Raw genomic sequence first — 14,299 nt, forward strand, 5'->3', positions numbered from 1 at the left:
CTGGGTCATGACCGAAAGAACGAGATCACAGGTACAAGCGGCCGAAATGTGTTTTCTCAGACGGGTGTCGTCTCCCTTAGAGATAGGGTGAGAAGTTCAGCCATCTGTGAGAGACTCGGAGTAGAGCCGCTGCACCTTTACGTTGAAAGGAGCCAGTTGAGATGGTTCAGGCATCTAGTAAGGATGCCACCTGGGCGCCTCCCTAGGGAGGTGTTCCAGGCACGTCCAGCTGGGAGGAAACCCCGGGGAAGACCCAGGACTCGGTGGAGAGATTATATCTCCTCACTGGCCTGGAAACGCCTCAGGATCCCCCAGTCGGAGCTGGCGGATGTGGCCCGGAGCAGGGAAGTTTGGGGTTCCTTACTGGAGCTGCTGCCCCCGCGACCCGACCCCGGATAAGCGGTAGACGATGGATGGATGGATGTATGGAACTTGAGCTTTTCTCAGTCACCCACTCATGCCTGTGCAGCCAGTCCTGATCATGCGTGCTGACATTTGTCACAGGATGGACTTGACTTACAGGAAGCGCTTTTTTAAAACCAAAATATTGAGGAAAATAATTAAAAGCATGACATTTGTTAAAAACATGCAAAGCTGAGCGAAGGCGAAGCTCGATGAGGAGACTTGGGGTTCGGTTGACCTGCAGGCCCGGCTCTGCCTATAGAGAGGACTGGTGCTGGTCGTGGTATTCTGCTCTTACAGCAGAGTACACACACTCAGGTGGTGACTCTCTCGTCTTCTTCACTCTTTTCGCTTTCCTTGCGGAGAAATTGAGTGCAGCATAGTTTACTGCATCTCCGTCTCCATCCTGCAAATAATAATTGTCTATTCATTATTTAATTTTTGTATCGATTAGGACAATAAAATGAAGAACAGTTAATCCCAACCAGGTTTATAATTTAAAGTTTATCGTCAGGCTGTTGTACAATATCTGATTTTTTAATGAATCTGACGACTATGTGAAACGATGCCACACAGAGACGCCCGAGGAGTCCAGAGTCAGAATAATGGACACAATTGAAATTGATGTTTTTAGTCTCAATGATATAAACATATTTACCAGGTCAGTTGATTGATCCACTGTCGACTTGTCGTATCCTGGATTACGGGAGGCAGTCGTTGCTCCTGCGGATAAAAGCAGCCTTCAGAAATTGTGTTCACACGGGGGCCTGCCGTCAAATCAACTTCACATCACCTCACATGTTCAGTTCTTTGCTTTACAGTTACACATTTTATAAACTATACTCTTCTAATGCCACTTAAAATCTCAACGATAGCATTAATTTGTTCAGTGCCACATATAATATGTTAGGAAATGTAGATTGTGATCCAGATATAGAAATTTTTCAGGGGACTTCACGGTTTGGATTTATTAAATTTCAGAGAATATTGTGACCTATTCGTCCCACATTTACTCTGTAAAAGTAATTATCAGTTTGCAGAATATGGAATTATATTTACAAATTGTAAGGTGTATCGTACAATGACATACGGTATGTCTGCATAGAGAACATTTCTTTTCCTTTGTAAAACATTTTAGTTTTATTTCCACTTTTGACAAATGATAAATAATAAACAATAAACAAATACAACTGTAGGAGACTCATGAAGTAAATGTATGTTCTAGGCTGGGGTTTATTATTAGGTCTCTCCAAAAGTAACTGAAAATACAGAAAAATAACAAATTGGTAACATGAACAAAAATCAATGTCTAAATAAATAATTGTATATTTGAGGAACCTACCTTTGCAATGTTCACAAACTCTCCTTCGATTTAAGTAGAACATAAGGACGGTAATCAGAGTCACACAGCAGGCCAGCAGTACTCCAAGCACAAGGACAACTGGGTCCAGTTGTGATCCTGGAATTAGAGAAACGTCAAAATAGACACTTGACACCTCTTTCGTTACTCAAAACTCAATTTTTGTCGTGCAAAATAGTAATTATTGTCTGTTTCAGATACTGTCTTGTTTAGAGAATGTATTTAGATTTGTTCAACATAACATTTAATCTAATTCAATATCCTTCAGTTTGTTGTCGTAGAAACTTTTAATAATTATCTTTACTTGCACCAAACTTATCAAGACTATAGTGAGAATAATTTAACAAATACAACAAAGAAACAGTATTTCTCCTTTGACTAACATTTAACATGTCAAAGAGCTGTGATTCTGTCTGACATATGCACATTGAGTTTTAAGAAAAATATATTTATCCATTGATAAATATGTGCAGATTAGCAATTATGAATTATTGATATTCTTTATACATTTTACACATTTTTATCTAATAAAATCTGAACAGCTATAATGTTCAAAATGTACTTAAGATTTCACAAAAGGACTTTAAAACATACTTGTCTCCACTTTAGTTCCTTCACCAAACAGGATCTGTCCACATGTGACCACAGCACAGTAGTAAGTCCCAGCATCAGATGAGTTCTGTATAGTTGTGGACAGACTGTAGACACAACTTCTTTCCTTTTGTTCGTCACTGTGAGTGTAAATGATGCTTGGATGTGATCCTCCTGATCCAGATCTGAACCAGTACACATCGTGTCCACCTGGACACTGATCTGCGTTTTCTTTGTCAGTGGAGAGAAGTGAACACTGGAGAGTCACTGAGTCGCCCGGCCGGACCGACTCCGTCTCCGGACTTTGTTTCACGAGGACAGATTTCTGCACATTTTTATGATCTGTGTGATTCACAAAAAGGCAGGAATTAAGTAATGGATTGTTTGGTGTTGACAAAGCAGCAAACAAAGTCACTGAAATGAACATACCTTACCATTCACAGCCAAAAGTGTGGCGTTAATGAGTTTCATTTCGTATGCCGATCCTGCTAGACAGAAGTATGTCGCTTCATCTTCTTTGTTTACATTTCTGATATTAAGAACATACTGAGCGTTCAATTTTGTGACTTCAAATCTTGCGTTGTCAAATTGTCCTTGAAGTTTTAATGTGTTTAAAGTTCCTGCTGCAACAGTTTGAGCCATATATCCAAACTTCATCTTATACCAGTAAAACAACCCGGACTTCATTTTCACTGAATGAACATGTACAGAGTCAAATTATCTCCAAGTTCAACCACAGTCGAAGAGATCTGGTGAGGAACCTCTGCAGTTTGAATCAGGGCTGAAGAAAAGAGACAAAAGGACAAAAACAATGAAAAAGGGACATAACAAGACAATTAATACAAAGAGTTTGTCTAAACTTGAATATGACCTAAAACAAACAGTTTTACAGGAGTCCTCTTAAAGTAGAAAAGTAAAGTTGCACTCACACGCAGTACTTAGAAGAATCAAAGCAGCCAGTCCTCCGATCATTGTGCCACAGAGCCCTTCTCTTGCACTACTGATGTCGACGCACCCAAATGGAAGATTTAGTCACAAGGTGATCGAGGTTTACAAAGTAGAAGTCATGGTGATTGGCTGAAATGCAGACAATGCGCATAGACCTAAATGTACCAAACCCTTGATCCTGTCCCCTTTGTATTTATTGTTAGACTAACCACACTGCATTGGAGGTAAAGAATGTGTTAGTTAGTAAAGACAAATAATAAACTGAATTACACTCAGCAATAATAATGAAGCTGAGTTTACAAAATGAAATACTTTTACATTTTCAAAATGTGTAAAATGTAACGTCTTCTAAATGTAACTTTAGTGAGATTGCTTTCTCAGCCTCAGGGAGCATATGACACATATCTTGTAGTTGTAGCAACAAGAGATGTCAGATGGTGCCTGTCTTTTACTTTTCCTACAACAGTGACGCTGCAGGACACAACCTCAGCAATTCTGACTTTCTGAAAGAGAATGCTTGGTGCAAAGCTGTCTGAGCAAACACCATGTAACACACTGATGTGCACAGGCAGCAGACCCACAAAGAACAACTAAATAACCGACTTGTAGGAACTTCATGTCACAACAGTGTGCAGAATTACAACTGTAATGGGAATTTGAAAAATGTCTTGTCCTTATCAAAAGCTTTTTGCTACAAAAGCTCATTTCCCCCGTAAAGGCCACATCTAACTAGGTTACTTTCATCAGGGTGTGCATGGTCATTGGTTTTGTCAGTGACATGTCCGGACCTTATTGTTTGGCATTCAGCACAGAATCTCTAGGAATTGCAACAATATTGGGAGAGTCTACAGGACATGATTTATGTCAGGTTCAGTGTTGGTCAGTAAAGCATTACTTATTAACAGAGCTTTTTATGTTGTAAGTACATTTTTGTTGCAGAATGTTTCCAAAAATAATGCATTAGAAAATATTTTGTAGGAACAACTACACTGTCTTTATAGTTTACATTGAAAGCAACAAGCAAAGTCACAGGCAACAGCTACACTGACAGACAAAAGCTGTGGTGGGAGATTTCTCCGCCTTTGACCAACCACTGAAGCTGTTTACTCAGAAGAGACCTGCCTGGAGATCAACAGGATATGTAGTGAGGTTAGAGGTGCAAGAAGGGAAGCGCTACAAGAGGCACCAGAAAGCTAATTTTAGTTTCACCAGTATAACTGATAGTTTTCATTTAATCTAATTTGCCTTTTAGTTTTTTTGCTGATCATGATTTTGCAGCAGTAGATTACAACATGGATGTGCTGCACCTTCACAAAGATCTGTGTTGGACCAGTGAATGTGTAGCACTCCCCTGTCTCTCAACAACAAACACCAAAGAAACACCTTTTTACATGGTTTAACTGACCAGGTGTGGGTTTGTATAACCCTCCTGTACCCTGTAACTATTGAGAATGACAGGAAGAATTGCAGCTTTGAACTCACAACTTATTTTCACAGCCCAACAACCACCAGGCTCAACTTGTCATTTGTTTGTCCGTGGTGATTAATAATGTATGTCTGTACACACATATTCACAAGAAAATTACAGGGCAGCATCCAAATGTTTTTATCACAAGACAAATAAATGTTTCGAGGGTTTACTACGTGAACAGGAGGGGCTGAGCACATAGCCCTGGGGTGCTCCCATATTAAGCAGTACAGTGGAGGAAGTGCCTGAGGTCTATGTGTGAGGGATTCCAATATCTAGTTACAGAGTGTGTTACTAATGCCCTGCGTGCAAAGTTTGGCAATCTGTTCTGTATGCAAATCTGGTGAGGGTCCAGGCTACCTGGGATGTTGTTTTTGATTTGCTGGTGAACCAGCTTCTCAAAGGACTTCATCATAATGGGGACGATGGTGGCTGTCTTGAATCAGGTGGGAACACTCGCCTGTCACAATGATAAATTGAAAATATCAGTGAAGACGTAAGTTAGCACATGTTCTTAGTACACAAGCCGGAATGATATCAGGACCAGAAGCTTTACTCATATTCAAGAATTCTTCTGACATACGCTGTGGATGCTGACCGAGGCCGGTCCTCTGTAGGCGAGGCAGACTTCACAGCTGACTCTAAGAAATATATGTTTACTAACATGTTGTCTTGATTTTAAAAGTGCATGTATAATATATTCTTTGAGCTTAAGGGAAGATATTAAGTGTTTTAAAGTCAAAAGGTTCAAGTCCACGTGAAGTCACGAGTCATTGGTGTAAATGTCCAAGTTGAGTCGCATGTCTTTTTTGATTGTGTCAAGTTTAGTCTAAACAGAGTCTGACTGGAGTCCAAGTCATGTGACTGGAGTCCAATTCATGTGACTGGAGTCCAAGTCATGTGACTGGAGTCCAAGTCATGTGACTGGAGACCAAGTCAAGATCACACCTCTGGGTTATAGAATGGCAGATTTGTTCTCAATCAAAATAACACTTCCTGTTTGGTTGTTTTCTTAAATTATTGGACTTCTCCGGGAGAAACTGTTTGAGTTGGAGTTCAGATAATAGTTCATCAATCAAGTCAAGTACATTTGTATTTACAGTATATCTCAAAAGTGAGTACACCCTTTAGATTTTTGCAAATATTCTGTTATATCCTTTCAGGGGATAACATTATCCTACTGAAACTTTGATATAACTTAAAGTAGTCAGTGTGCTGCTTGAATAACAGTATAGATTTATTGTCCTTTGAAAATTACTCAGTACACAGCTGTTAATGTCTAAACAGCTGGCAACAAAAGTGAGTACACCCCATAGTGAACATGTCCTAATTGTGCCCAATGATGTTGTTTTCCCGCCCTGGTGTCATGTGACTCGTTAGTGTTACAAGGATTCAGGTGTAAATGATAAGCAGGGCTGTTAAATTTGGTGTTTTGGGCACAATTCTCTCTGAATGCTGGACAACATGGCACCTCATGGCAAGGAACTCTCTGAGCGGCTGAAAAAAAGGATTATTGCGCTTCACAAAGATGGCCTTGGCTATAAGAAGATTGCCAACACCATGAAAATGAGTTGCAGCACAGTGGCTAAGATCATACAGCGGTTTTCCAGGACAGGTTCCACTCGGAACAGGCCTCGCCAGGGTCGACCAAAGAAGTTGAGTCCACGTGCTCAGCGTCATATCCAGAGGTTGGTTTCCAAAAATAGACGTGCGAGTGCTTCCAGCATTGCTGCAGAGGTTGCAGAAGTGGGATGTCAGCCTGTCAGTGCCCAGACCATACGCCGCACACTGCATCAAATCGGTTTGTATGGCCGTTGCCCCAGACAGAAGCCCCTTCTGAAACCGATGCATAAGAAAGCCCGCAAACAGTTTGCTGAAGACAATGAATCCAAGAACATGAGTTACTGGAACCATGTCCTGTGGTCTGATGAGACCAAAATAAACCTGTTTGGGTCAGATGGTGTCCGGCGTGTGTGGCGGCACCCTGGTGAGGAGTACCAAGACAAATGTGTTTTGCCTACAGTCAAGCATGGTGGTGGCAGCATCATGGTCTGGGGCTGCATGAGTGCTGCCGGCACTGGGGAGCTGCATTTCATTGAGGGACACATGAATTCCAATATATACTGTGACATCCTGCAGCAGAGCATGATCCCCTCTCTTCGGAAACTGGGCCGTAGGGCAGTTTTCCAACATGATAATGACCCTAAACACACCTCCAAGATGACAACGGCCTTGCTGAAGAAGCTGAAGGTTAAGGTGATTGACTGGCCAAGTATGTCTCCAGACCTAAACCCAATTGAGCACATGTGGGGCATCCTCAAGAGGAAGGTGGAGGAGTGCAAGGTGTCCAACATCCGTGCGCTCCGTGATGTCGTCGTGGAGGAGTGGAAGAAGATTCCAGAAGCAACCTGTGCAGCTCTGGTGAATTCCATGCCCAGGAGGGTTAAAGCAGTGCTAGATAACAATGGTGGTCACACAAAATATTGACACTTTGGGCACAATTTAGACATGTTCACTATGGGGTGTACTCACTTTTGTTGCCAGCTGTTTAGACATTAACAGCTGTGTACTGAGTAATTTTCAAAGGACAATAAATCTATACTGTTATTCAAGCGGCACACTGACTACTTTAAGTTATATCAAAGTTTCAGTAGGATAATGTTATCCCCTGAAAGGATATAACAGAATATTTGCAAAAATCTAAAGGGTGTACTCACTTTTGAGATATACTGTATATAGCTTCAAATCATGAAAGAAGTTATCTTATGACACTTTTCATAAAGAGTAGGTCCAGACCACACTCTTTAGTTGCTCTTTAGCGCCTTTCAAAGCTAAAAGCATTTGCAAGGCGCTAGAATGAAATGTGGTCTCTAATACAAGAAAGACAAAGCACCTCATAATCTTTATTTGTGTCTTGAAAACAACAAGCAAAGCCACATGCAGAAGCTACACTGATAGACAAAAGCTGTGTTGGGCCATTTCTCCGCCTCTGATCAAGCACCAAGACTGTTTTACTCAGAAGAGACCAGACTATGAGCTTCAACAGGATATGCCGTGAGGTATGAGGTGCAAGAAGGAAGAGCTACAAGAGGCTAATTTTAGTTTAACCATTGAAGCTGATTGTTTCAGTTTTACTTGCCTGCACACATGCATACATTCACAATCTAAAAATTATATTTAGTGTATGTTTTTTTTTAAACGCCAACTGTATCAATCAGGTATTATTTACTTACAAACATATATTCTACACAGAACTGTTCTATTCTGCAGTGGGACTGTGTCCTACAACACATTAACAAACCAAATGAGTAGCTGGTGTTAGTCGTTATAAAAGGTTTGCTTTTCTTTTAGTCATTGCGTCTAGACTCTGTCTCTATGTCACAGCCCCCTAATCTTTGAAATATTTGTCATTATCACACACATATCTTTTTAATTTTGCAGGACTTTGAAGCAAAAGCAGTAAACTACGCATCACTTAATTTCTCCACAAGGAAAGTGAAAAGAGAGAGGAGGAAGGAGAGAGAATCGCCACAAAAGTGTTTATACTCTGGTGTTAAAGCAGATTACCACAACCAGTAACACCCCTCTCTATAGGCCGAGCAGGGCCTGCTCCCCAAGTCTCTACGGAGAGCTTCATCTTGAGTGTGCTCACAAGTACATTTTTAATCCCAACGGCCAGTTTTTGCACTCATTTTTAGTTTGGTCAGAATTTGTTGCCACAGCATGTGTCGGAATTTCTGTAACGTGACATCAAGGTCAACATGTCTGTGGACCTGTTTGCTTTTGTTGTTTTGTTGACATACTAAAAATGTATATTTGTATTGTCTTCTCATATTGAGGAACTGCATTTTAACCCATCACAAAAACTACAAGAAACAATGCACTCATGGTTTCTGTGACATCAAAAGTGAAATGTGTTGATTGACTTCCAAACTTTTTTCATTATAGCATTGTAGGCCCCACATGTGAGGCTGACTAAAACTGCCCTTATGTCTTTTCCTGCCTCCTCCGGCTGTGTCCTATTCTCGTGATTAGTGTCTGTGTCTATATATAGCTGTCCGTCGCCCACGGTGCAGGTGTTCCCTCGTATTCGCTCGTCTCCATCCCTAGTTTGTGCTCTAAGTTTTACTTTGGTACCTTTTTGTAGATCATAGACTGCTCCCTCATTTTGTGCTTTGTACCTTTTGTATTTTAGCTTTGTTAAAATAAAGCTCGCCTTTTGTTATCCTCGTCCTGTTTTCTAGGTTTGGGTCCTCCCCTTTCCCCATAACCGTGAAACAGGTTAAATTGTTTAAGAGTGTTAGTCTAATCTCAAACGGTGAAAAACAATGTACGTCATCATTTATTTGCAAAGTCTGTTTACATTGCGCTTTGTTTTTTTTCATTTTGCTTATTTATACCAACGTTTCCACTTCAGCCAAGCGTAAAAAACAGTTTTCAAGATCTTTTCAAATGTTCAGCTCAGGTTTTTTTAAAGCTCAAATTGAAAATGTCCATTAAAAACTGGTGGATGAAACGCACCTAGTCATCAGATCCATTCTTGATATGAAATACTAAATACCCAAATCACCACCAGATGGTGATCAGTTGACTGCTCCGCCCCTCTCTTCACCCGAGTGTCCAAAACATGCGGCCTCAGTTTAGATGATATGATCACATAATCAATCATTGACCTTTGGCCTAGGGTGCTCTGGTACCACGTACACATATGAGCATCCTTATGTTCGAACATGGTGTTCGTTATGGCCATTCCATGACTAGCACAGAAGTCCAACAACAAACGACCGTTTTGATCAGGGAGGCCGTTCCTCTCAATCACACCTCTCCAGCTGTCTCCATTGATTCCCACGTGTGCGTTAAAGTCTCGCAGCAGAACTACGGAGTCCCTACCGGAGCTCCATACAGGACTTCATTCAGGGTCTCCAAGTAGGCAAAATACTCCAAACTGCTGTCTAGTGCATAGGCACAGACAAAAATCAGAGTTTCCCCCCCATAACCTGTAGGCGTATTGAGGCAACCCTCTCGCCCACCGGGGTGAACTCCAACATAGCGGCACTCAGCCGGGGACTTTTAACTCCAGAGAAGAATAGAGTCCAACCCCTATCCAGGAGTACGGTTCCAGAACCAAGACTGTGCGTAGAGATCCAACTGGTAGCGCTCCACCTCCTGAAAGAGTTCCGGCTCCTTACCCCACAGAGAGGTGATGTTCTACGTCCCCAGAGCTAGCCTCTGTTGCCCGGGCCTAGTCCGTCGAGGTCCCTGACCATCACTGCCACCCGTGGGACAGCGCACCCGACCCCAGTGTTTTTTTCCCATGAGTGATGGGACCTCAGGATGGATGAATGGGAGGCACCACGTAGCTTTTTCAGACTGTGCTGTGTTTTGTGGATCTGGAGAAGGCGCATGACCGGGTCTCCCGGGTGATTCTGCGGGAGGTGCTGCGGGAGTATGGGGTGGGGGGTCACTTCTGAGGGCTATCCAATCCCTGTACAACCTAAGCGAGAGTTGTGTCCGTGTACTCGGCAGTAAGTCGGACTCGTTCCCAGTGGATGTTGGCCTCCGCCACTGGAGCTGAGCTAGAAGGCAAAGCTCTCGATCAACCGGAATATCTTCGTTCCTACCCTCACCTATGGTCACTCGGAGTAGAGCCGCTGCTCCTTTGCATTGAAAGGAGCCAGTTTAGGTGGTTCGGGCATCTAGTAAGGATGCCACCTGGGCACCTCCCTAGGGAGGTGTTCCAAGCACTTCCAGCTGGGAGGAGACCCCAGGGAAGACCCAGGAGATATTATATCTCCACACTGGCCTGGGAACGCCTCGGGATCCCCCAGTCGGAGATGGCGGATGTGGCCCGGAATAGGAAAGTTTGGGGTTCCCTACTGGAGCTGTTTCCCCCGCGACCCGACCCCGGATAAGCCGTAGACGATGGATGGATGGCGTTTGATTGATGTATATTTTAAAATGTATCCGAGTATTTGTTACAGAGAGATGGAGGAGCCGTCTATCGGTGAATATAAAAGGAGCCAACCAATCCATACGTTCCAATGATGACCCGCCCACACTGCCTGTCAGTCACCTGTAGAAGCAGACAGAGAGGGGGAGGGCTGTTACGCAATAATACCTCTATACCTCGTGGAGAGAAAGGCAGGAACGGAAACTTAAACTTTTTTTAATGAAAAGCTTTCTACAGTGTATGACCTCGCAATAACATAAACACCTGTTGTAGTCAAAGTCTGGCATCAAAAGTATAACCAAGAGCAATAGCACAAGGTTTCTAGATACTGAAAACTGAACGACTGCCATAACATTCGTCAAACTGCTGCGTTGTGGTTTGTGGCCTCATCAGGGTCAACATTGTTGACCACAAGCCGAAACACAAAGGTTTGACAATGAAGTTGTTCTAAATACAATCCTGAACAAATAAATTATTACCATACAGTTAAATCCCGCCCGCAGGCTTGGAACGAGCTGCAAAGCATATTTAAAATAGATTGCAATCTGTTTTTACAGAACTAATGTGCCATTTGCTGCCTTCATACTTTCAGCCACCGATCCCCATATGTTTTGTGTCTGCTGTTGGGTTTTGCTACTTTTTTCCATTGTGATGCTATCTGACTGAATGTTGAGATATTGTATCTTAATGAGACCTTTTTGGTTAAATAAAGTTTTAAAATGAATTCAAATCAATGATTTCCCGACACAATGCTGTGTCCAGCCCCTGCACACATACTGTTATACACATAACAGTTAAATATACCGAACGGTGGATGTAAGAAAAAGTAGCAACTGTAAAATGTAATTTTAAACATAAGCCCTGCAGTGCATATGTTCATGTACTTTGATACTGATTTGTACCATCTGCTTTTCCTTTGTGTGTACAGCACTGCTTGCATCTGACACACAGACAGAAGCAAAGATGCCAAAAAAAAGGGCCTTTTTCACTCTCACTCTCTATTCTGGCCTAAGGAAGCTGGGCGTGCACTGCTGATTTAGAAAGATGTTTTTTATGACACTGTTCTGTGGTTTGGTGCTTTTCATTGGTAGTTGCTTTCAAATGTGGGAGGTGCTTAACATTTTCTGGTCCTCCCTCTTTTCTGGACTGCAGTTTGGCAGATAATCGACAAAAAGGTTTGACAGCCTCACTAAAGTCTGCTCCAATGCGCATCACTTGGCGCACTAATCGACTGGCAGCCTGTGCACATATGATAAATAAATCTTTACGTTTGAACTAAAGTGTATCTGTGATATATTGCAGATGCATATAGTTGTAGATGGTTGCCTTTTTAAAAACGCACAACTGACATTATTTGTACTTTGACTCATTTCCTTTCTTGCAACTTTACCCTCACTGAAAGTCCTTTTGAAGCCCATAGTCAGGTCTGTTCTGAGTAAACAGCCTTGATGTTTGGTCAAGGGAGGAAGAAATGGCCCACCGCAGCCTGTCAGTCAGTGAACCTGTTGCTTGTGGCTTTGATTGTTCTCATGATAGACATGCAATGGCCTTTACAAAGTGCTGTGAGGCCAGAAAGATGGAGGTCATTATTAGATTTAATAGTCCTCTGACATTTTTTCATATTGTTTAACATGTTTTTTGTACAACGTTTGAGACCGCCAGTCAGATCGTACTGCAGGATGATTAGTCTTAAAGTGACTAATAAATGTGAGGTTACAGTTTAAGAACAATCTTTTCAGTGTAGAACCAAAGTGGAAAATATGTCCTGCACACGTGACACCACCATGAGTTTGGTTTTGTTATTGAGTGCAAACACAGCGCTTGCACTTCCAGTTGGAGGAGTTGCAAGAGACATATTTTTAAAAAGAATGATCAAAATGAAAGCAGCTCCAAACACACTGAATCGTACATTTCCTATAATGCCACTAAAAAATGTCTTTCATTAGAGCTTCCCTGATTTAATATGCCTCGGTCTTTTCAACTGAATCTCTATAGGTTGAAAATCGGGGCTCCTGTTATAAATGTGTTGGACTGATGGATTTAATTGACACACTGCAGAAAGGTCCAATATGAATGTATTTCCAAAGGAGACCAGGCTTAATTACTGCCACTCATTTTATAATGTGTAAACGGATACATTTAAGGATGCCAGGAAAAATTGATAAAAAGTGAATGTGAGATCCTGCACCTTGGTGTTAATGCATGACTTAGATTTGATTCACAGTATGTAACAAACTGTTTTCATTCAAAATGTTTTCAGTTTGTCTGGATTTTGTGAATGGGATGCTGTGCAAGGAAGAGCTCCAAGTGTGGAATGCTTTACAATCCAGAGCTGCTGCCGATCCACACTTTCTTTTGTTTCCCCTGACCGTCTTTCTGCGTTAAATGGCTCCTCTGCGTTAGATATGATCAACACATCTAACAGAAGATTTGCCTTTGAGTATAAAGACATTTCATGTAATGTATCTGTAAATATATAGGCCTATGTTTTTAGGCCTAATAGAAAATCCTACAACATTGTTCTTACCACTTATTTAAACAGGAATTTAATTGTCTTGTTTATTTGCGTACACAAGATATATCCATCCATTTGCCACAGTGATAAAGACAGAGCAGCCATCTTAAATATTGTGTAAGCCAGCCAATTGTCATTGATGACCCGCCCCCCTCTGCCTGTCAGTCACTTCAGCAGGAAGAGCACAGCGTGCAGAGTTGGGCCGTTACAACGTCCATCTTCTATACTTCACTTCTCTTCACAGGGCTGGTGAGAGGAAGCAGCAGAGCGACACTCACAGTATCAGAGGAACACTTTCATCTGGAGGCGATTTACAGTTTCTGACTTGCATATTTGTATCTGAGGGAGGGAATCCATAAGAGAAAACTACAAATATTGCTAACAAAAAACAATCCTGTGCCACCATACTGTATGTGCAGTGGTTGACCCTCACTATAGGGACACCTGACAAGATAATGCAGTCCACTACAACATCACAAACTCTGAGTGGGGGTTTCCTGACAACTCAAAAGGTGTCGGCACACTGAAAATAGAGAGATAGACAACTTATCTATCTTTAGGGCCAAAACTTCCATAACATTTGTTAGACCTGCACATTGTGGTTTGTGGCCTTCTTCAGGGTCAACATATTGTTGACAACAAGCCAAAACAGACAAAGATAAAAACGCATTCGCAGTCACCCCTGACAACCAGATGATGCATGGAAACTTAAGCGTTGTTGTGGTTGGGCTTTCAAACTAAGGTGTAAATACAAAGCGGCTTTTCTACCATTTCTCACTCTCTGTTTTAGTGTCAGGAAGCTGGGCTTGCAGGGCTGATTTGCCTTTTTAAAAGGAAAATAGAATAACACTTTATTATTGCTAGATTATTGTGTGTATCACAAGAATTTACAGGAGTAGTTAAAAGCTACAGTCACGCCGTGTGACGACCCTTTTTCATTGCAGCTTTCTGCGGTTTGGCTTCCTTGTTAGTTGCAGTCAGAGAGGGGAGGTGCTAATCAGTCACTGGTCCCACCCCGGTCTTATTGTCAAAGCAGGAGTTCAAAAAGTGATCTGAATGAACTTT

The 14,299-nt window shown here is 41.9% G+C and overlaps 1 protein-coding gene across 1 annotated transcript; it reads right to left on the minus strand.

Annotated features, from left to right (window-relative positions):
* Positions 1 to 377: 377 nt before the first annotated feature.
* Positions 378 to 3,356, minus strand: LOC115014848 (uncharacterized). The gene is given in 8 exon segments (XM_029441943.1): positions 378 to 808; positions 1,061 to 1,125; positions 1,745 to 1,861; positions 2,357 to 2,695; positions 2,788 to 3,037; positions 3,039 to 3,059; positions 3,061 to 3,134; positions 3,283 to 3,356. Coding segments are annotated over 8 exon segments (1,059 nt in total). The 5' UTR covers positions 3,326 to 3,356; the 3' UTR covers positions 378 to 658.
* Positions 3,357 to 14,299: the final 10,943 nt, after the last annotated feature.

This window comes from Cottoperca gobio, chromosome 10 (assembly GCF_900634415.1).
Source record: "Cottoperca gobio chromosome 10, fCotGob3.1, whole genome shotgun sequence".
Classification (NCBI taxonomy): domain Eukaryota; kingdom Metazoa; phylum Chordata; class Actinopteri; order Perciformes; family Bovichtidae; genus Cottoperca; species Cottoperca gobio.